This window comes from Colletotrichum fructicola (genome assembly GCF_000319635.2).
Source record: "Colletotrichum fructicola Nara gc5 chromosome Unknown KSG_Nara_v1_contig07, whole genome shotgun sequence".
In the NCBI taxonomy this organism is placed as follows: Eukaryota; Fungi; Ascomycota; class Sordariomycetes; order Glomerellales; family Glomerellaceae; genus Colletotrichum; species Colletotrichum fructicola.
In genome coordinates, this window is record NW_027094057.1 from 3,581,471 (window position 1) to 3,602,549 (window position 21,079).

Genomic DNA, 21,079 nt, shown 5'->3' on the forward strand with positions numbered 1-21,079 from the left:
GAAACGTACATAATTCCTCGGGTATCACGACGCCATCTGTAAATATCGACATACCTCGTTCGCAGAACATACCATCAAACCGTCCCGCAGCGGCAACGAACGTCATTTCCGGGGTCCAATCGACGACTGTGAACTAGAACAACTACAAACCAGCGACGACACCGCACACGGGCAAGGAGGACTTCTCCCTCCGAACGCCTCGCGAAGCACAGGCGACAGCTTGGGTGTGCATTGGCGAAGCCCTGTTAGAAGCTTTGGCCCTCTGCCCTGCCACTGGGGTGGAGAGCTTAGCCGGCAAGGCACACCGGAAACCTGGCGTCGACACGACCACGCACGCGGCATCCCTCCCGGACCATGAGGCGGAATCGCTCCCCGACATCACCATCGCCCTACCGGGCTCTGGCTCATGGCGCTGGTGCCGCTGGTCCAGGCGGGCTGCCTGACTCCCTTTCCCTTCTTAGGTCCTTCAATTCAGACTCGAACCCTACCCGGCCCATGCGCCCATCTCCATTGACCGCCTCGACCATCCGGGATATGCCGCTTGATCTGGTCGACCGCATCAGATCGTTCCCTCTGTTTGTCTCCGCACCAGAAGAGTTCCTGGCTGCGATCGGTAATCATATGCGACCGCAGGTTCACGCAGCACAGGACCACATCCTAACAGAAGGCGATGACGCTCGGGCAATGTACTGGTTGGTGCGAGGTGTTGTGGCAGTTACTTCCCGAGATGGCGAGGCCATCTATGCTGAACTCAAACCCGGTGCCTTCTTTGGTGAGATTGGAGTGCTTATGAATATCCCCCGCACTGCAACCATCATTGCTAGGACAAAATGTCTTCTCGTGGTCCTTAAGAAGGAGGATCTCCAGGCTGAGTTGCCAAAGTTCCCCGACATGGAAAAGGCAATTCGCCAGGAAGCCCAAGAACGATTAAACATTCTCAAGAAGAAACGGCAAGAAGGCGGCCAGCCCTTGAAAAGCCCGTCTTCGCACATCAACGGGCTGCGAGAGCCGGCGCCGGGTGAAGTTTCGACAGGCGAAGTTGGCACAATCAAGGAGGGAACGGTCGTCAACTCGAAAAAGAGGAAGTCGCCCAGTCCAGGAGCCATTGAGGATCCTGCAGCCGGGAGCGCGCTCGGAAGCGGTTTCGTTAACGTACGCAAAACCCTGAAAGAGCTCCCGCTTTTCTCGACATTACCCCCAGACATCCTGCACTTCCTCGGCTTGAGTGCTCAGCCGAAGACTTATGCACCTTTCACGGATATCATCCAACAAGGCTCCGCTGGCAATGAGATATTCTTCATCGTTCGTGGCGAGGCTGAAGTCATACACGAGGCACCTAGCCCCCACGAACCGTTCAAGAAGCTAACGCGGGCGTCGTACATACGTCCGAGGCTGAAAGCTGGCCAATACTTTGGAGAGGTGGCAAGTCTTGGTCTGTCAGAGGGGCGCACGGCCACTGTTAGGGCGATTACGACGGTTGAATGTTTAATGATCCCGGGGGATGCATTGGATAAACTATGGAGCCGATGCCCGCCGGATATCAAGTCGCAAGTGGAAGAGACGGCACGGAAGAGATACAAGAAGTCGGACGATGATGTTGAGATGGCGGACGCAGACCCCAGAGAAAGGACCAGCAAGTCAGACCCTCCTACCCCGACGACGCCAAAGGCTCTTCCCCACATCGCCTTTACAACCCCATCCAAACCGGCATCTCCTACGAAAGACGACGACACAATGGAGCCGAAGGACCCCGATCCGTTTCTGAGCGTGGACATGGAGAATATGCGGAATAGGCGACGCAACTCCCTGGCCCCTCCTACCCCGCAATCCGATACGTCGTCGCCTACAGGGGTGAACGGCTTCCGGGTACACCAGCTCGACTCAACACCCCTTCGTTTCTCCGTGCCCCAGTCACCTCCCGACTCGGAGGTCCAGGTGCCTGTTAAGCGAGCTCGAACGCTCCCTCGGCGACCGCATCCGGCGCAAACCCCTGCGCTACCCGACGACATGCTCGTCGCTGTTTTCCGGTTTTTGGACATCGCCGAGCTCATGCGTGCACGCCTCATCTCTAGTCATTGGCGCAAGCTCCTTACGACACATCCCGAGGTGTGCCTGGACTTGGATTTATCAGAGTATAACAGACGTGTCACCGATATGGCCATCAAAACCTCGATCGGCCCCTTTGTCGGAACACGGCCCGAGACCATTGACATTAGCAACTGCTTCCATATTACCGACGATGGGTTCCGTTGTCTTTGGGAGAGTTGCGGCCGTAACGTGAAGCGGTGGAGAATGCGGTCCGTTTGGGATGTCTCTGCTAACCAGATTCTGGACATGGCCGAAAATGCAAAGGACCTCCAGGAGGTTGATTGGAGTAACTGTCGCAAGGTTGGCGACAACCTACTTGCGCGTGTCGTTGGCTGGGTTGTTCCCGAGCCCCCACCACCGCCGCCGGCCAGCAAACAGGTCGTCATCTCCAGTTCCAACGCAAAGGCGAAGCCTCCGAAGGCCGTCGTGGCCCAACAAGCGCCACGGCCAGCCAACATCCCGAAGCCAGGGACGATCATTGGCTGCCCCAAATTGAAGCATCTCAATCTATCATATTGCAAGCACATCACTGATAGGTCAATGGCACACATGGCAGCTCATGCGTCCAACCGCATAGAGTCTCTGTCGCTTACACGGTGCACATCCATCACGGACGCCGGTTTTCAGTCATGGGCGCCCTTCCGGTTCCTGAACCTGTCGCGTTTGTGCTTGGCTGACTGTACTTATCTTTCCGACAACGCCATCGTCGCTCTTGTTGGCGCTGCCAAGAACCTTACACACCTGGACCTTTCCTTCTGCTGTGCACTTTCAGACACCGCCACAGAAGTTGTGGCTCTCGGCCTGCCGAATCTCCGCGAGCTTCGCCTCGCCTTTTGCGGCAGCGCCGTCTCCGATGCCAGTCTACAGTCTGTAGCTCTTCATCTCAACGAGCTCGAGGGTATCTCAGTCCGTGGCTGCGTCCGCGTCACCGGCGCCGGCGTGGAGAACTTACTCGAGGGCTGTAGCAGGATACAATGGGTTGATGTCAGTCAGTGCAGGAACCTCGAACACTGGATCCGCAGCGGAGGCGTGATGAGGTGGGGATTTGACGAGCGTGGTGGCAACGGCTTGTCTCCCGGTCAGGTCCCTCTCCCGCTGTCAAGCCCGAAACCGACGACGAACCATGTCGGTCTCGGAGGACGGCCGCACGCGCTGAGCATCCGCCGTCGGGCAAGGAAGCCAGTTCGCTTCATTGTGGAGAAGGGGGTATTCGGTCTTCGATAATTTGGTTTGCGACAGGGGGGTCAGGCTTCCATGATGATTTATGAGAGATGTTTGTACGATGTGGCTCGTGTAGAGGTTTTTCATTGTCGGTTTGCATAGAGAAGGACTTTATCATAGCTGCGAGTTTGACTGGGCTACGGATTACATATTTGGGTATCATGTTTGGAATCATTGGGAGTGACGGCTGGTATGGCCGAGGATAGACTGGATAAGGTGATACCCTGTTCATTTGACTCTCAATAAAAGCACCCATCGCTGTCACCACAAATTCCTCTGAACGTTGTTAATTTTTGATACGCCCATCAGATCACGCCCTCTTGGCCCTCTGCTGCTTCGGAAATCCCACCCCTACCAGGAACGCAAGCCTCGTCACGCCCGCCAGCATCGTGATGGCCACCGCGCCCCAATCCTCCACCCGCCATGTCGTGAACGGGTTCAGCCTGCCCTGCAGCGCATACGACGCAAACGTGCCGTACAGCAGGAACGCGTCGACGAGGAAGAGCGAGAGCTGGTAGACGCGCCACACCTTGATGTCGGAGGTGGCGCGGAGCAGGACGGCGGAGAGGAGCGCGTTGGAGAGGAGGTGCCCCGCGATCTGGGCGTGCAGGGGCAGGGAGTACTCGCGCAGGGAGGCGGCGAGGGAGGGCGTGGAGATGGAGAGGGCGGCGGCCGGGTGGGCGATGGAGGGGTCGATTGGGTTGTGGGAGGGCGGGAGGTAGGAGGATGTTACGGTTTTGGGGGAGAGGAGAAAGAGGGATGTGCCCCAGAGGGCGATTAGGGGGTCGAGGAGGGTGAAGAGGTGGTAGTATGGGGTTGGGATTGTCATGGTTGTGGTTGTTGAGGTTTTCGATTGTAAGGGTGAGTGAGGGTTAGGTCTAGGAGATGTCGGTTGTGGAACAGGTGGGCTTTTTGTATAATGGAGAGATTGCAGATCTGGGGAAGATGTGGTGAAAGAACGTCAGATTCTTAGGATGAAGGAATTTTAGGTCTGCTCGTGACACGGTTTAGCTGGCGAAGTATGGTGGCGCGCCGCCTGTGTCTAAGATGGCATATTTTTGGAGGTCTCGTGTTGATGTCATTGCCTGGCTGGCGGGTCAGCCCAGTAGGAGGAGCGGCGGCCTGCGGGGGGCCGTGTTGGTGCTAGTGCCAGGTGCTTGGGTGTTAGGTTGGTCTGTGCGGACCGGCTAGGTGGGCTTAAGGTTGTGGGGTGCGCGGGAAGGTGGGAGGGAGCTTGGGGCGTTTGGTGGTTGGAGCTTGATGATGGGCTGAGAGCTGCGAACCTCAAGCCTCAGGTGCGGCCATTACTGAAGAAGCTGTTGATGAGGTGGCTCTAAAATAAGACAGGCTGCGAATGAAGACCTACGATATAGATTCTAATACAGAAAATCTGCACGATTAGGAGCGATGAGACTGGGGAGCAGGGAGAAGGATGTGCAGGTAGTTACGTGACGCCTTATAGAGCTAGGTTCGCTGAAAGGCCTGTTAGATTAAGGAGCAAGATAGCTAGAAGGCCAGTCCCTCATGAAGTACTTTAACACACCAAATCTGTCGCGGTGGATTTCCGTTTCTTACAACTCTCAGTCAAGAAACATGTATCTTGGTTCGAGATTGAAGCTCAAAGCTTGCATGAATCACAGCTATCATCCGAGTTCCGGCCAGTGTCTTTCCTCAGGCGAGGCCTATTAATACTGAAAATCCCGACCCAAGTGTATTCTCTAACTAAAGCATTGTGCTTTACGGCAGAGAAATAGTCAAATCTAGCGCAATATAATAGCTGTAAGCTTGCTTGAAAGATCTTGTGGCTCTTTTATGTTTATATTTAAATTTAGGTGACTACCCCAAACTAGCAATTCGAGAGTGACATGCATTCGCTTTTGCGCCAGCTTAATCGTCAGAATTTGATGAGAGAGCTTGAAGAGATGAATGGCTTAGTAATGATTCTTGAAATATTGGTCTAGAGCAGCTGTATATGCTGAATGCAGGAAATCTTCACAGAGATAGTCTTAGAATCTGGAGAGGTGTAGGGTGTTCTCAAACCTCCAAGTGGATGCACTTTGCAGGTTCAATCTAAATTTTTACCTGAGAGATGTTTGAAGTAAGCTTGAAGTTCATATGGGTTACAAGTCAAGCTAACCGGAGATATCTTTTAGACAGCCACTAGAAAGTCCAGTCGCAGCAAAAGACCAGATTCTTCATCGGCAAGATTTTATGAGGACGGACATTGGAAAGTACTTTCATGCATAGAAAGGAGAGAATTAATATTTCGAGACTTGACAAAGATGAACATATATCTACGACGACATGATGGCCCGTCTTATGACCAAAGCTTATGCAATGTAAGAGACTTCTGAGTAAAAACGTATCACGCTGTGCTGACTGATGTGATCCTCTGCGTTTTCCGTCAACTGAAAGCTTCGCAGCAGTGCCGTGACCCAAGAAACTTCCGCGAGAAAGTGATGGCAGCGCTTCCAAATCCTTTGGGTGCATTACATGCCCTGGGTTTAACAGACGTCCCCTCAGAATATGTTGATTATGACATCCGAATGTTACAGTTTCTCATATGAGCTTGCAGTCATTCACAAGAAAGCAAAATGCCACTTTTAGCGCCGGATTGCCGCTTGACATATAAACACTGGAATCCTCGACCTCACCCAAGAAGGCACTTGAACACTCATTGATTTCTACCGTCTCAGTATACATGGATCTATGCTCAAATCATTCACCACCCAACTCAGCTGCACTCTCACTCCATCAACTCGTCAGACAAGATTAGGAATAAATCTGACTCTCAGCGCCCTCGTCTGAGCTGCACCGAAGGCGGCTCTAATGCTTAGCCACCCGGGCCTTGATGTTCAAGTTTTGCCTGACCCACAAAGCGTACTGCGGCAGGTTGTCGAAATCCTTCCCGATCCAGTCCAAGTCAGGGTTCTCCAGTTCCATGTCGAAGTTCCAGAGCATCTTAGCCAGCGTTACACGCACTTCCATCCAGGCGATACTAAAATTGTAAAACAAGGCATTAGTCTCACTTACTATCGGGTAGCTCGAGGGGTCATGAAACTTACGGCTTTCCTCCACATCCGCGGGCACCAAGCGAAAAGGGCTGGCTGGCTTCCAAGATGTCACCGCCCTTGCCCAACCATCGGTCCGGGTTAAACACCATCGGGTCCTTGAAGTTATCAGGGTGAAGTCCCGCAACCATCGGGGCGATGGTCACTGGGGTGCCTCCGGGCAGGAAATATCCGTCGACCGTGTCGCCGCCCTTGGGCACCAGGCGCGGCAAGATGGGCGGCGCTCCCGTCGGGAGACGCAGGCCCTCGAGGCACACGCGATGGAGGAGCTCCAGCTTCTCGGCGGACGCATTCGTAATTTCGGCACTGGTACGGAAAGCAGCACGCACCTCGGCTGTGATGCGGGCCAGAAGCTCCCTGTCCTTCAGAAGATAATAAGTCGTGGATGTCATAACCGCCGCCGTTGTCTCAGTGCCTGCGCCGATGAAGTCCCACGATTGCGCGGCGAGCTGAATCTCCGAGATGTCCATCTTGGACTCGGCACGCTGCTGCAGCACCTTGGTCAGGAAGTCCTTGCGAGTGGTGGTGTCCTGCTCCGCGACGCGCTTCTTCATGACATCAAGAGCGAAATCTCCGCCCTTGCGCGCGATGCCTTCGAGCTTCTCGACCTGGCTGCGAAAGAGGATGCGGCCGATGGGTCCCAAAGGCGGGAAGCGCTTCACAGCCTCCATGAAGCTGGTGAAACCCAAAGACTCGTTGAGTTCGCGGATGAATATGTGGGGCTCCTCCAAACCGATGGCGCCAAAGTCCTGCCCAAAGGCCAGGTCGCCGATGATGTCGAACGTCATGGAGCTGTAGCCGAAGGTCAGGTCCACGGTACCGCCGTCAGCGGTCTTGGAGCGGACGTAATCGACGAAGCGGTCGATGTAGTCGATGATCATGGGTTCCATCTCGTTCAGGAAGCCGCGTGAGAAGGCGCCGCCGTACAGGCGGCTCATTGCGGCGTGCTTCACGGGGTCACGCTCGGTGATGATGGAGCGGATATCTTGGGCGGCGTAGATGCTCAGGCCGTCATACCAGGTGCCCTTGGTGAAGGGTTGGTGGCCGGAGCGAGGGCCGTAGATGTCTTTCCAAGCTTTGGCTGAGCTGAAGCTGAGCTCGTTGGGTCCGTAACGAACGACATGGCCTGGATATCAACGATCAGTAATCATTGCTAGCAGCGTTTTGCTATGGTGATTATCAGGCACTGACCATATTTGCTATGGAGTCTGAGTAGCTCATAGGATTGCTTTCCTTTGAACACTGACCACAGATGGGGGATCTACTAATGTCAGTGATGTAGCCAAAGAAGCCTCTGAAGTATGGTGCTTACGATGCTGAGCTTGTTTGCCACAGGGCCAGGGAACTTGCGCAAGGGATGGAAGTATAGGTTGTAGACCACCTTGAAGACAACATAGAGCACTACGGCCCCGAGGGGAAGTAAGACATATCTCGGGACCGGTGCCTGGTCGATGATGTCGATGATGTCCTTGATGTCCATCGTGACGACGCTTGTTGTGTTCGAGCGGTACCTTTCGTTTGCTTCAAGTCTTGACGAAGGAGGACGGACGTCATTTTATGATTGCGGTTGACGAAGCACTAGCTGAATCGTGTTTACTACGTTTATCGTAATGTCTACCCTCTTACTGGATGCTACGAAACGTCCTCAACATGACCGCAGTTCTTGAAACTGCCTTACACCCGAAGTCCCTTACCGCCGGACTATTCCTATGTGGGCTGTGATTTTAAGTTTTGCTCAGCGTTGTATCACAATATCATATGTCACTTGGCAACATACGTTGGGCAAGGCACCGCATAGCCGGGCAGCAACACCGACAGCTGCTGAATTGAGGCAAATCGCCGGTCTAGAATCCTCCCAAGACACTTACACGTAGTCACCGGCTTCGCGCGCTCAACTTCCCGCTCATTCTGGCCGTGCCTGCCGTTACATTTGATGCAGGTCTGACAAGAGTCCACAGCAGAGTTGACTCGTACTACCCCCACAGGCAATACTTGCCGTGTTCAATAAAATACGGTAAGAAGACTCGGCATAAACCTACTCAAAGGGACTTTGGACCCTGAAGGGTCGGCCACGAGTCCAGGCTGGGCCGCGCATATCAAGGCAAGACTTGAAACTATCGCTTAGCCGAGAACGGGTTAGTAGACGCAGGCAACCTTGCCATCCTCGCGCGCGGCGACCTCCGCTGCAGAAAGCTTGTCTGGCGGTAGACGAGATAACTCGTTCTCGTAAAAGCGCCGATTTACGGCGGCCACAGCGATAAGTGGATCGATGGCTTCGGGCCCGAGACTGAGTACATGTAAGCGCGACGTAGCACTGATCGGCACAGAGACACCCGTGACCGAGGCGGAGAGGTGAACAGCAAGTAGCAAGATAGGGAAAAGACGGAATTCACTGATAACTTCCGTGCCGCTACGGATATTCGAGTCTCGACAATGACAACTTGGCGAAGCAATTGACGACCTGCGGCGCAGTCATGGCAGTAAGCTCGCGAAGACGTTGTAGTGAATGGAGAAGAGACCCGCTTGAGTGTGGAGAGATGAGCCCGACGCAGTGAGTAGCAGGGGAATAAGCGACAAGGGGATAAGCAACTAGGCAAGAAACAGGGCGGACTAGGCAAGAAACAGGGCGGACTAGGCAAGAAACAGCGCCAAGATCCGCCTGAGTTCCATGCAGATAAGGCGGCGCAGTGAGCAATAATGCAGTACGGATAAGCGAAAACGCGGTAAAAACACGCAAAGAGGCGAGGTGCGGCCCGCTCGGGCCGAGGGCAGTTGACATGTTGAAGACAGCCTGTGTAACCAATGGCGACAACGCCATCGCTTTGGGTTCATGATACTAGGGTTCATGACCGACAACGTGCTAAGTTCACAAGGCAGTAAGCGATGCCCCAGTTGGCAGTGGAAAAGCTCCTTGAAGTGGCGAACGTGAGATAAGAAGCAGGCTACCAGATCCATGGATGAAGACGCCAGAATGAGCCAATAGCGATGATACACTAAACTAAACGCGTACCACGACGTCGGTGCGGGGCCGTGTAAGCCAATTGGCTACGTAACATCGTGATCTGACTTCAATTCAAGTCTCTGGGGATTGAAACAAAGCATCGGTAACGAGCCCGGGCAAAAGGCCGCGGGCCGCGGCGAGTTGTCAAAAGATCTAAATTCAGAACTGCTCATGAGTCACGTAGTGTTGATGAAGATAGATATTAAAACCACGCCATTCGTAATGTACATCTGATCATGTTTGCTTTTCGAAGTTGTAAGATCGCATTTCCTCAACACGACAGTCCAAGTTCAACTTCAAAGATGGCACTTTCCACTGAGAGCAGGGCTCTTGGAGCGGCAAACCCTAAGCTGGGCGTCATTTTCTCAAAACTCGTCCACGATCTCAAGTACCAAGCGCCTCAACATCCTAACACACGGCCTGCGCTTGAAGCTGCTATGCTCGAATATGCCGCTACTTCAGGAGCTCCGTACGAGTCTGAATATGCGCAGCGTTACTTCGACGTAGGCCTTACTCTCGCTTGTGTAAGTTTCTTCTTGCCTCGATGATTCCAGCACTGTTCGCCCCGGGTTTGACATTCACTCAGACTCCCACGACTAACTACATGTGTTCAGGCCTACTATCCCACTCATCCCTTTGCCGTAAAACTACACATCGCCATCTACTCCTGGCTAGCCATCTACATCGACGACGATGACGCCGGGAACGATGATCTGGCTGGCTTCCAGGAGCGTTTCCACAAGGGAGAGCCTCAGCCGTCCGCTCTTCTGTCGCGCTTCGCGGAGGTGCTACATGACATGTCGAAATACTACGAACCTCTAGTGGCCAACTTCATCGTGTGTTCGACGTTACAATTCGTCAATGCCACGTTGCTCGAGAGACGCGGCGAGTTCCACGGTCTGAAGCACTGCAAAGAGGCAAGCGGCTGGCCCGACTATGTCCGCGACAGGAGTGGAGTGCCCGAGGCGTATGCCTACTTCATCTTCCCGAAGGAACAGTGCCCGAACATCGGACAGTATATGCAAGGAATACCGGACATGATGACTTATATTAACTACGCGAATGATATTCTATCGTATGTATGATCATATCCTCAGACCTGCCACGCTTACTGACACATCGTCATCGCCACAGATTCCACAAGGAGACCCTCGCTGGCGAGACAGACAACTACATCAACACCCGGGCTGTTTGCGAGCAGCGAGAACCTCTAGCGGTGCTCGAAACCGTCGTTGCAGAAGCAATCGAGGCGAATTCGCGTGTGGTTGGCCTTCTGCGCACCAGATCGGACCCGATGTATGCCCTCAAGTGGGACGAGTTCTTCAACGGCTACATCTTCTTCCACCTCTCAGCCAAGCGATACAAGCTTCATGTGTACCCTGGGCTGGCACATGAAGGAGTCAAAGAGCTGGTGGATGAGGGAGTCAGTGGGCTGGCGGAGGCTGTCAAAGGACTGGAAGAGTTTGGAGGCCAGAGGGCGGGTGACATGGAGAAACCTGCGGTCGGTGTGCTGCAGTGCGCCTAGGTGATACGTTTTCTGTGCTAGGTTGTGAGGAGTTATGGATGCTTTGGTCGGAAGAACATTAGATTGTGCTGTAAATAAAAATACTACGTGTGCTCATCGTCGATTGTTGCTAGCTGTTGCTAGAAGGAATTACAAGATGCTTGATCCCTGTCCAGTGGTGCCGAGGGGAGATCTTGGAGAATCCGCGATTTTGTGCATCGGAAACAAGGCTCTCGAGGCAGCCTATGGAAGCAAGACAACCCTTGTTGTTTCTTTTCGGCAAAGCCCGCACATGCGGGCTGGAGTTGAGACTTTGACTATGGATTCCAGAGGGTTAGCAGTACGCACAACAACAAAGTTTCCAATTGTGTCTAGAATCTGATTTCAGCCTCAGGACTAACATAACATATGAAATCCATTGTCCGATGCCTAAGTCTTACGAATCTCAGGAAACACAGTGTCTTCTTTTCTTACATGCGTTGAAAAGAGGATTTGTTTCGAACAAGCTTCAGCATGTGAGCAGTATCCCGCCTTTAAATTGGCCTCATCACTCAAGTTCATAAAGTCTCATCAAAACTGGGTATTAAACGCCACGACAAGACTTCTTGACTTCGCATTTTGGCATGAGTACATATATCATCGACTTCATCACATGGGCTCCAAAATGCCAACAGACTGATGGGTGGGGGAATGGCAAAGCACGGAGTTAAGATGCATCACCCCGGTAGCGGCCATGGATTATGCAGGTGCATTTAGCGGCCTTAAGGCCCGGGGTTGAAGACAGGACCGGGGTCCATCCGCTGCGCCGCACCTGTAGCACTGGAGGCACGCTGATGAGGGGTCAACCTTGCAAGCTCAAGCTCAAGGATGGACTTTTGCGACTGATCGCCTGCACGACCGACTGTTCGGTGCATTCGTATCTTGTCAGGAACAGGCTTTTCTCGAATCGTCAACGAGCGGCTAAATGCACCTTGCTTACACCCTTGGGACATGTGGGGAAAGGGAGGAAGAACTATAAAGGCAAGCTGATTGTTCATCTTCCAGCTCATAGACCAACATACTGACGTCGCCTCACCCAGCTCATTCACCAGCAAAGCATCCGATCCTGAATCTTTCTCGCCTAGCCCCTCCGTTCATCATGGCGCCTCCAACATCTCTACCCACCAAGCCTCTCGGCAAGACAGGACGACAGATACCCGCCCTCGGCTTCGGAATGATGGGCCTGAGTACAGCCTATGGACCCGTTGGGTAAGATGTTCCCTGTGTGCTCTTACTTGGGACACAGTTCTGACCCTCTCCTAGCACCGACGAAGAGCGTTTGGCGATTCTCGACCGTGCCTGGGAGCTCGGTTGTACGAACTGGGACACAGCCAACGGCTACGGCGATAGCGAGATTCTGATCGGGAAATGGTTAAAGTTGCACCCCGAGCGTCGCGCCGACGTCTTCATAGCTACCAAGTTCGGCATCAAGTTCACAGTCAACGATAAGGGCGAGTGGAACATGTCGGCAGACAACAGCCCAGAGTTCCTCAACGAATGCCTTGAGGGCAGTCTGCAGAAGATGGGTATCGATTCCATTGATCTATTTTACGTCCACCGCCTCGACCCCAAGACGCCAGTCGAGAAGACAATGGAGCTACTTGCCAAGGCGAAGAAGTAAGTAGGGTCTCGGGTCTCCTGTCGTGGAAGAATACTTGCTACTCTGATACTGATACCTCTATCTCAGGGACGGCAAGATCAAAGCCATTGGCATCTCCGAATGCGCCTCCAGCAGCATCCGAAGGGCATACACCGTCGCGCCCGTCGACGCCATCCAGGTCGAGTACAACGCGTTCCAGCTGGACATCGAGAACGAGACAGGCACAGACCTGCTCGCCACCTGTCGCGAGCTTGGCATCTCCGTTTTTGCCTACGCGCCGCTGGGTCGTGGGTTCCTGACGGGCCAGATCAAGAGCACCGACGACTTCGCGCCCGATGACTTCCGCCGCATCGTGCCACGCTTCAGCCCAGAGAACTTTCATAAGAACCTGGTCCTGGTTGACCGCTTCAAGACCTTCGCCGATAAGAAGGGCTGCACGCCGGGCCAGCTCGCGCTCGCGTGGTTGTCAGCACAGGGCGACGACATTATCCCGATCCCCGGCACGAAGAAGCTGAAATATCTGGAGGAGAATGTCGGGTCGGTGAAGGTGCAGCTCTCCAAGGAAGAGATCAAGGAGATCAGGGCAGAAGTCGAGAAGGCCGAGGTCTTGGGTCACCGTAATCCGCCGGGTATGTTCACCGAGTATTCGGTGACTGCTGAGCTTTAAGGTGTCCTTAGGTGCGGTATCTATTCAAGCTGGTCTTGTAGACAGAGATTGAATCCTCTAGATTGAAGCCTGTTGAATCATACAAACTAGTTTAAGAACTCAAGGACCTGGTTGACGTAGGAGTGAATCTTTAAGAGTTGTGTCCTTTTCATTGCTCGCATTCAAACCCTACAAAACGACATGCTATTGGTCCTGCATTACTGCACGCGGTTGGTCCTCACAGATCGTGGGTGGTCTGCTTGCAGGCCATTTCGGAAACCCCATGGTCAGCGAATCAAAGTGTCCTTCGTGTTATTGACAATTGGATGCGAATTGTTGCAAGGGGGTTGACCCCGCTCCGGCTTACTTTTTATCGTACCATTCTTCCCTCATCCATGATCTCTCAACTTTCATCTTCTCGGATTCAGTCATCACCCGTGATCGCACATACCAGAAAGACACATTCCAGACCCCCGCGGACCTGTCCTTCCCAGTCATCCTCCCCTTCACAATGCGTCTTCTCCATACGGCAGAGCTCAAATTGACCGATTTCATCGCGAAAACGCCGCCGTATGCCATCCTATCGCACACGTGGGCCGGCGAAGAGGTCTTGTTTGCGGATCTGCAAGGAGATCCAACTCCGAAGACTGGTTGGACCAAAGTCACAGGAGCATGCCGGGTAGCGAAAGATCTCGGCTACCAATGGATATGGATTGATACCTGCTGCATCGACAAGTCAAGTAGTGCAGAATTATCGGAGGCCATCAACTCCATGTTTCGGTGGTACAAGAATTCCGGTATTTGTATCGCCTACCTGGCCGATGTACATCTCTATCAAAGCGAACCCAGCATTAACGGTGCCCTGGAGCGAAGCCGGTGGTTTACCAGGGGTTGGACATTGCAGGAGCTTCTTGCCCCTACTAATATGATGTTCTATACGTCCGAATGGGATGAAATAGGCTCGCGGGAAGATCTTACAGAGCGTATCGCAAAGGTAACCGGGATTCACACGAAATACACAATGTTCCCTCCCAGTCCCATTTCTCAAGCAAGCGTTGCCGAACGCATGTTCTGGGCTTGGCGCAGAGAAACAACACGTACTGAAGACATTGCTTACTGCCTGCTGGGCATATTCGACGTCAACATGCCGCTCATTTACGGAGAAGGCGACAATGCCTTTAAAAGGCTCCAGGAGTCTATTGTGCAGAAAACGGATGACCAATCTATCTTCGCGTGGGGAGAGAAGAGAAAAATCTCCAACCTACTACTTACCAAAACCTGGCGTTCATTCCTCGCAGACCACCCCAAAGACTTTCAGAAATCAGCCAACATTGTTCCATTCGAGACACCACTCATCAAATCCAGGATTAGGGTTGATCACGATGGCGTTACAATTCAAAGTCCGATGTGGCAAGCATTCCACCATCCCTACGAAGAGCAGGAGTCGGAAAACCGGTGCTTATTATTAGCACCCCTGCTGTGCCAGTATCAGGACGATCCGCTCAACTGCATCGCGCTGATGCTCACTTGCGATAGGAATCGCAAACCCGCGCAAAATCATAATTCGGCACCTACGAATTGCTACCGTCTGGGAAACAAAGTCTTTCTTGCCCCCAAACGAATATGGATACCGGAAAACCTCTTCCCAGCTTTCCTGTCCTACAAGTTGTCCCTCGGGACCGAAATGTCGAATACACGAGAAAGATGCATCATTCGGAAATTGCCGCCTTCATATCAAGCCAAACCTTCAACCGATTACGTCGATGAATCAAATTGCGTGGAAACTAGTTCTACAGGGGCTGTTACGATTGATTTAGGGGCCCAGATTTGCTCTTCACTCTTTAGCGAGACATTCCATCTAGGGATGTTGCAGTTGATCCATCTGCAACGCAAGTCACGCCGCGATATTACTTTGATATTGCAAGTTCTGTACCTCGGTTCCAGCAGAGGTGATTCGGGGAACTTCCCTGAGTCAAAGTACCTTATTTACGGCATAGTCAATGGTGGACTACATGGACCAGCTTACGGCATACAAGACGAGTCTGGAAGAATCGGTGAATCGCTATCCGAGACAAACACAAGACCCCACGGCGCAGGAATCGAATTGCCATTTGATCGTGTTTGTCTTGGACTTCAACGGCTTGGAAGTGGATATTCGACGGATAATGTCTCCATTGATGACATACGAGTAACTGTGTCCCGGGACACTCATTTTGACCCCAACGTTTTCATCGTCGATATTGAGGAAGGTGGCAGCTTCGATTCGGCCGAGGCAAAGATTGATGGGTACTTTGAACCATTGCGTTGAACACCTGATGACTATAGTCTAGAGAAAGTTTTGCATATGAATCCATACTTAAACCGTAATTAGAATAACGTATGAAAAAGAAAACATGATGTCCGGTATCGCCAAGTGTGCCAGTTAAGTGGCACAAAGCGTGCATAAAAAGGATGTGACCGATGTCTCTAAGTTTTAAGCAAAATGAGATTGGTTTTATAAATGTTTGGAAGATCAATCTCTCCCCTCTAGCTGAATTTCAGTAATTCATACCCGAACGTGACGGAAAATTCGTTCTCAACCTCAAGTTTTCATTGGATGACTCAAAAACATGAGTGATTACAAGTCCGTTATGCGGGCAGGGGTCTAGTGCCTGCTTAGCAAGGTAGATTCTCGAAAACCCCGCTCTCAGATCAAGCAAGATGACAATCTGCTAGCTAACTATCTCATCCAACTGCAATCGCTCGCCGGGTTCATATCGTCGCAAAGACTGATCATCGCCATGCGTCTTCTGGACACCCGCAGCTTCGAACTGGCAGAGTTCGTCGACAACGTCCCCAAGTACGCAATTTTGTCGCACACATGGGGCACCGAAGAAGTTCTCTTCAACGATCTCCAGGGAGGAGGCCGCCCCTCAACCGGTGCTGGATGGGCTAAGGTTAAAGGCGCGTGCGACCTAGCGCGCAGCCGTGGATTCGCCTGGATCTGGATCGACACTTGCTGTATCAACAAGAGTAGTAGCGCGGAGCTCTCGGAAGCGATCAACTCGATGTTCAAATGGTACCAGCTCGCCGAGGTCTGCTTTGTGCACCTTGCGGACGTTGGCTGGCACGCACATTCTGCAAGTTGCAGTGAGAAGGACGACGAGCGAATTCGTGGCAGCCGATGGTTCACGCGCGGATGGACGTTGCAGGAACTGCTTGCTCCTAGACGCGTTGAATTCTATTCCGGGAGGAGATGGCGACTTATCGCCACTCGAGCGGAGCTGGGTGCGGTCATAACGAGCGGAACGACGATTGAGAGCGATTACTTGAATAATCGCCCCTTGCATACGGCGAGTGTGGCGCAACGAATGAGTTGGGCTTCCAGGAGGCAGACGACAAGAATCGAGGATACGGCGTACTCCCTTCTGGGTATCTTTGGGGTCAACATGCCCCTCATTTACGGAGAAGGCGACAGGGCGTTCCAGAGATTACAAGAGGCCGTGATCAGGCAAATCGACGACCCATCCATCTTCGTTTGGGGTTCTATATCCGACCTGGACGATCCGATGCGTAAATCCATGTCATCACGGAGTCTCCGGGAACCTCTTCTCGCACCTGGACCACATTCGTTCGAGAACACCGGCGACGTCATCCCCTTTCGGATGCTTGGTGTCGAAAGCAGGCTACATCTCGATCATAATGGCATAACAATCACAACACCACTGTTGAAGCAGCGTCCGTCTAATGGTTGGACACGAGCAGGGACAGAATTCTTTTTGGCACCATTGCAATGCCGACGAAAGAGTGAGCCGCTTGATTGCATTGCGTTGTATCTCTGGGGCGAGAGTTCCGGCAAACTGGAGATGAACTATTCTAGAGCCTCGAAGCTGCTCGTAACCGTCCCGAAGACTGTGTGGCTGGACGGAGACTTGTCTCCTGCTTTCATCCGGTTTGTGGCTGGACAGAATCGGTTTCACCTAGGATCTGAGATCGACCGCGGGTGCATTGTGAGGAGCTTTCCGAAGGGATACCGGGTCGTGGAAGTCTACCCGAAGATTGACAATTTCAAGGTCAGGTCATCCATTGTGCCCTTTGAGGAACGGGTCAAAGAGTCGTACGGCCTCAGCCATCCCGCCATTCTTCTTCTTGAGGGATCCTCGGCAGATCCGCGCTTGGCGTTGGTGCTCCAGTTTCAATACCTTTCTCGTCAGGACGGCTCCGCGACCGAGCCATCTTTTGTGGGATCTCCAGAGTGGATGATCAACCGCGTCATTATTATGCCCAAGGATAAGAACATTAAAGAGATAGCAGGGACAGTGAGGTCAGACGCGAAGCGGTGGACGGCGGATGAAGTGCGAAAAATGACAAATTCAACGATGCGGCCTGGGAAAGATTCTTTATCCTCACACCCGCCGAGTCAACTTGAGATTTGTGACAAATTTGATGTCACAGTCTCACAGCACCAAGCATATGGATCAAGATTGTTTCTCGTTGATGTGAAGGATCCATCGGTCGAGGACGAGTCTGTGGAAGCAAGGGTTGAGAGCGAATTCCAGCTGACGAGGCGGTCGGAACAAAAATAGCGCTAGGATGACTTCATTGAGGCACCAGACTTGAGTTACGTACCTATTCATGCATTCAGAATGGAAATGGGAGAAAAAAAGCGATGGGATAACTTTCCGATGGTATGTTTGCAGAGACATGGATTGGTTTCCAGTAACACAAACAAATCTGCAGAACAAAGCCATTCCTTGCATCTACAGACAATAATTGATATGCCTGTGTAACGAAAACCAGGATATCTCGAATCTGAAGCGATTGTCATATGTACTTGCCTGAAGTTTCTACAAATCAAATGGTTCCGCATGCGGACGTGATAGTCGAAAAACCCCGTTCGAGCACGAGAGACGTCCATCCGATCGATGTTAAAAACCTCTTGTCAGTCTCGTTCTCAAGTAGTCCTCGATTCTCATCCTCCAATCACTTCCCTGCAACCAAACTGAAGCGTCAACATGGCCGTCACCATTCAAATTGCCGACCATCCTGCCAGAACCTGGTCTCAGCCAAGAGCTACCACCCCTGATGACGTCCTCCGAAAGGCCTGCCCGAGAAACGGCCACGAAGCTTATGACTGGAGCCCTGAGCCTACGCCTAGAGACCCAAGAAGGCGCCTCACAAAGAGAAACGTCATCCAATCCTCTTTCTCGTCTGAGTATCTTCGCAAAACACATATCACACCATCGCAAAACGGGTTCTTGTGGGCTGTCTACCATGCCTACAGTAACCATCACCATCTTCACATCCGACCAGAAGACATTTGGTTCGCAATCTTGACGCAATTGAGCTTCTACATCAATGCCAGCTCTGAAAGTCTCAGGTCCCTCATGGTCGAGCATGAGGGGCGCAAGAAGCTTGAAATCAGGGCTCTTAACATCTACAATGGAGTCAACTGACTTCGGTGGCCTCGCACAACGCTTCTCCGAAATGATCTCCTCAAACGTCAAAGATGAAGAATTGCATGATTGGATCATGCCGTCATTCACGACCACGTCTGATAACGACCGCGTGGTTGCATCGATCCTGTTCATGGGAGCAATGCAAAACTACTTCTCCTACGAGGCACAACTACGGTGCGGCCTGCCATCGGTTACCCTACAGGGAGACGTTGCGGACTATGAAGACATCTTGGCCCGCCTTCACAAGATCGAGGAATTTGGGGACGAGCCAAAGCAATTCGTGAAGTTGATGAGGCCTATCCTTGAGCACATGATAATGTCATTCGATACCCCCGACAGTCCGCAAGTCGAGGTGTTCTGGAATAAGATCGCCAAATTCCACTCCAGAGGCAGTGGCGGCGACCATGTATCTGGATGGCTTGGCGTCTTTTCCTTCTGGAGCGCATCGGGCCAGACTGTGATGGGCTCATCTGCTGACTGGCAACCTAGTATTGTCGATGGCGTTCCGCGAATGAAGGTTTTGATGAAAGAATTTGCGGCTGGGTACGCTTCAGTCCCTGTCATTATCAAAGACTCCGGAACCACACACCATTGCACCATGTCAGCAGGATCAATCGGTATCCAGGCAGCTCGTGACAGTTCCGGTGGAAACTTCGACGACGGTCTGGAAGACTACTATGGCATACGAGACGGTCGAGGTGAAGATTTTTATGGTATTTGGCTCAGAGATCTTCATGCCGGTCATGTGGATCCCAGAACGCGTGAGGAAGGACAGAGCCAGTTCTTCGACTTGACAAAGATTCGATCCTTGACGGGATGGGTGATGTGGGAGGACATGCCCGACGGCGAGGGCGTGCCTGAGTCCGGTACAGTGGACAGGCCGGGCAGACAACGACGACGGTGACAATCGAGCTTGAACGGGTCAAACGGCTATCAATGCGATCTTGGTTCTGAGGACTAGAAAGTTTGAAATATTATCGGCGTTTATTTTTCCTATTGAACCTCAAATGCTCTATCACTGTTGACAACAAAGCGAATCAAAATTCAGGTACAACAGTTCCGGTTCCTGCTTCCTCTGCAATGGCCAGTAGCGCGTTGCCAATTGCAAGGTCCGTCGTGCTAACACCAATGTTCTTGTAAACCACGAGACCTTCCTCAATCCATTTCAACAGGTCTTTGTTGTCTCCCGCTTGCCGCGAAAGTTCAACCTCGCCCACCTCCACGAGGCTGTCAGGCTGTAGCTTGCTTTGGATGACTTCTCCGGCATGATGCAGAGCACCTTCACGGTCATCTGTAAGAACTGCACCCTTCGACTCCTTGCTTCGCTGGAAACCTTCGCCAACATTGCCGGCGGCGAAACGAAGCAACTCGGGATCGAGTTCAATCATGTTGGGCTGCCAGGATCCCACGGCTGAAATGAAGGGGTACCGATTCGTCTTTCGTCCCTTGGTGATGTAGTCGGCAGGGAACAGCGGGCTCGTAGTGCCAACTGTGCAGAAAATGGCGTCCACGACGGATAGATGTTCTTTGATGTTGAGTTCATAATCGGGGCTAGAGGGAGCGAGGTAGTCGATGGTTGTCGAAGACTTCCACAGCCTCTGGTTCTCGTCCTTGATTCTGCTGATCAACTGCTGTGCACGCTCCTCAGAACGGTTCACGACGACGATGGACTTGACTTCGTCGCCACGCAGAGCGAGAGCCAAGCGGAGATGCCAGAGTGCCTGTTTTCCGGCGCCGAAAACGACAATCTTGTCCGTGTATCGTCTCCAAATGTAGGGAATCAGAGCGGAAAGAGAAGTGCGGTAGCCGGTGAGTTCCTCGGCATTGATGATACCGGTCGGGTAGCCATCTTGATCACATAGAGTGACTATCCCGTGCAGCGCTCCGGCTGCTTTCGAGGATGGCGCTGGCGTAACCACGATCTTTGTACCGAAACTGTCTGAGGAAGAAAAAGGCCGGAAGAGGCACTTTTGGCCTTCAGGTCTGTTGACTACGCCAACCTGAGGTTGGTAGTCCTTTTCTGTGCCCTTGGAAACGTTGACTAAGCATTTCAGAAGAGCATCTCGGAGACGCAAGATGCCATCTTTTTGCGAGTTGATCAAGATGTCGTGAACAACGGCGTCGGTGAGAATCCTGAGGCCACCCATGATGTCGATGAAATCGTAGATGGAGAGTTGTATTCAATCTTCAATCAATGTGTCTTGATGACGATTGACCCATTCGGCTTTTAAGATGTTCGCGGGGTAAGATTCCGATTTTCGCGATATGATGTAAGCAGATCTCACTATCAGCGGAAACCTTCCTTTCTCAGCCATCGACCACGCGTCAGATAGAGCCTCTAGATAACGAACTGACCGTTTCCAATCATGCCGGGCCGAAGCTTTGCCCAGAGAATCCTCCGTGGAGACTTTGGAGCTTGCGAAATGCCCCGGATTGGTTCCCGAGCGAGTTGAATATCCCGCCCGGATGCG

General features: G+C 52.4%; 9 protein-coding genes across 9 annotated transcripts; 6 read left to right on the forward strand and 3 right to left on the reverse strand.

Moving 5' to 3' along the window:
• Positions 1-354: 354 nt before the first annotated feature.
• On the forward strand, positions 355-3,312 carry Fbxl7 (F-box/LRR-repeat protein 7; the record flags this gene model as incomplete). Its single annotated transcript, XM_032030152.1, has 1 exon — positions 355-3,312. One exon carries the CDS (start codon positions 355-357, stop codon positions 3,310-3,312), a length of 2,958 nt encoding a protein of 985 aa, XP_031890099.1.
• A 307-nt stretch (positions 3,313-3,619) lies between these two features.
• On the reverse strand, positions 3,620-4,138 carry CGGC5_v012707 (uncharacterized protein; the record flags this gene model as incomplete). Its single annotated transcript, XM_032030151.1, has 1 exon — positions 3,620-4,138. One exon carries the CDS (start codon positions 4,136-4,138, stop codon positions 3,620-3,622), a length of 519 nt encoding a protein of 172 aa, XP_031890056.1.
• Positions 4,139-6,135: 1,997 nt separating this feature from the next.
• Positions 6,136-7,860, reverse strand: aclL-2 (Cytochrome P450 monooxygenase aclL; the record flags this gene model as incomplete). Its single annotated transcript, XM_032030150.1, has 4 exons — positions 6,136-6,307; positions 6,375-7,506; positions 7,572-7,641; positions 7,693-7,860. 4 exons carry the CDS (start codon positions 7,858-7,860, stop codon positions 6,136-6,138), a joined length of 1,542 nt encoding a protein of 513 aa, XP_031890098.1.
• A 1,823-nt stretch (positions 7,861-9,683) lies between these two features.
• COP6-0 (Alpha-cuprenene synthase COP6) lies at positions 9,684-10,906 on the forward strand (the record flags this gene model as incomplete). The annotated part of the gene is made up of 3 exons (XM_032030149.1): positions 9,684-9,905; positions 9,996-10,456; positions 10,516-10,906. 3 exons carry the CDS (start codon positions 9,684-9,686, stop codon positions 10,904-10,906), a joined length of 1,074 nt encoding a protein of 357 aa, XP_031889961.1.
• Positions 10,907-12,023: 1,117 nt separating this feature from the next.
• On the forward strand, positions 12,024-13,191 carry CGGC5_v012710 (Aldo-keto reductase yakc; the record flags this gene model as incomplete). Its single annotated transcript, XM_032030147.1, has 3 exons — positions 12,024-12,133; positions 12,188-12,541; positions 12,612-13,191. 3 exons carry the CDS (start codon positions 12,024-12,026, stop codon positions 13,189-13,191), a joined length of 1,044 nt encoding a protein of 347 aa, XP_031890094.1.
• Positions 13,192-15,950: 2,759 nt separating this feature from the next.
• HET-E1-9 (Vegetative incompatibility protein HET-E-1) lies at positions 15,951-17,735 on the forward strand (the record flags this gene model as incomplete). Its single annotated transcript, XM_032030146.1, has 1 exon — positions 15,951-17,735. The coding sequence occupies one exon, from the start codon at positions 15,951-15,953 to the stop codon at positions 17,733-17,735; it is 1,785 nt and encodes a 594-aa protein (XP_031890095.1).
• Positions 17,736-18,164: 429 nt separating this feature from the next.
• Positions 18,165-18,605, forward strand: CGGC5_v012712 (uncharacterized protein; the record flags this gene model as incomplete). Its single annotated transcript, XM_032030145.1, has 1 exon — positions 18,165-18,605. The coding sequence occupies one exon, from the start codon at positions 18,165-18,167 to the stop codon at positions 18,603-18,605; it is 441 nt and encodes a 146-aa protein (XP_031890259.1).
• Positions 18,606-18,636: 31 nt separating this feature from the next.
• On the forward strand, positions 18,637-19,512 carry CGGC5_v012713 (Uncharacterized protein; the record flags this gene model as incomplete). The annotated part of the gene is made up of 1 exon (XM_032030144.1): positions 18,637-19,512. One exon carries the CDS (start codon positions 18,637-18,639, stop codon positions 19,510-19,512), a length of 876 nt encoding a protein of 291 aa, XP_031890087.1.
• A 133-nt stretch (positions 19,513-19,645) lies between these two features.
• On the reverse strand, positions 19,646-20,755 carry CGGC5_v012714 (Uncharacterized protein; the record flags this gene model as incomplete). The annotated part of the gene is made up of 1 exon (XM_032030143.1): positions 19,646-20,755. The coding sequence occupies one exon, from the start codon at positions 20,753-20,755 to the stop codon at positions 19,646-19,648; it is 1,110 nt and encodes a 369-aa protein (XP_031890088.1).
• Positions 20,756-21,079: the final 324 nt, after the last annotated feature.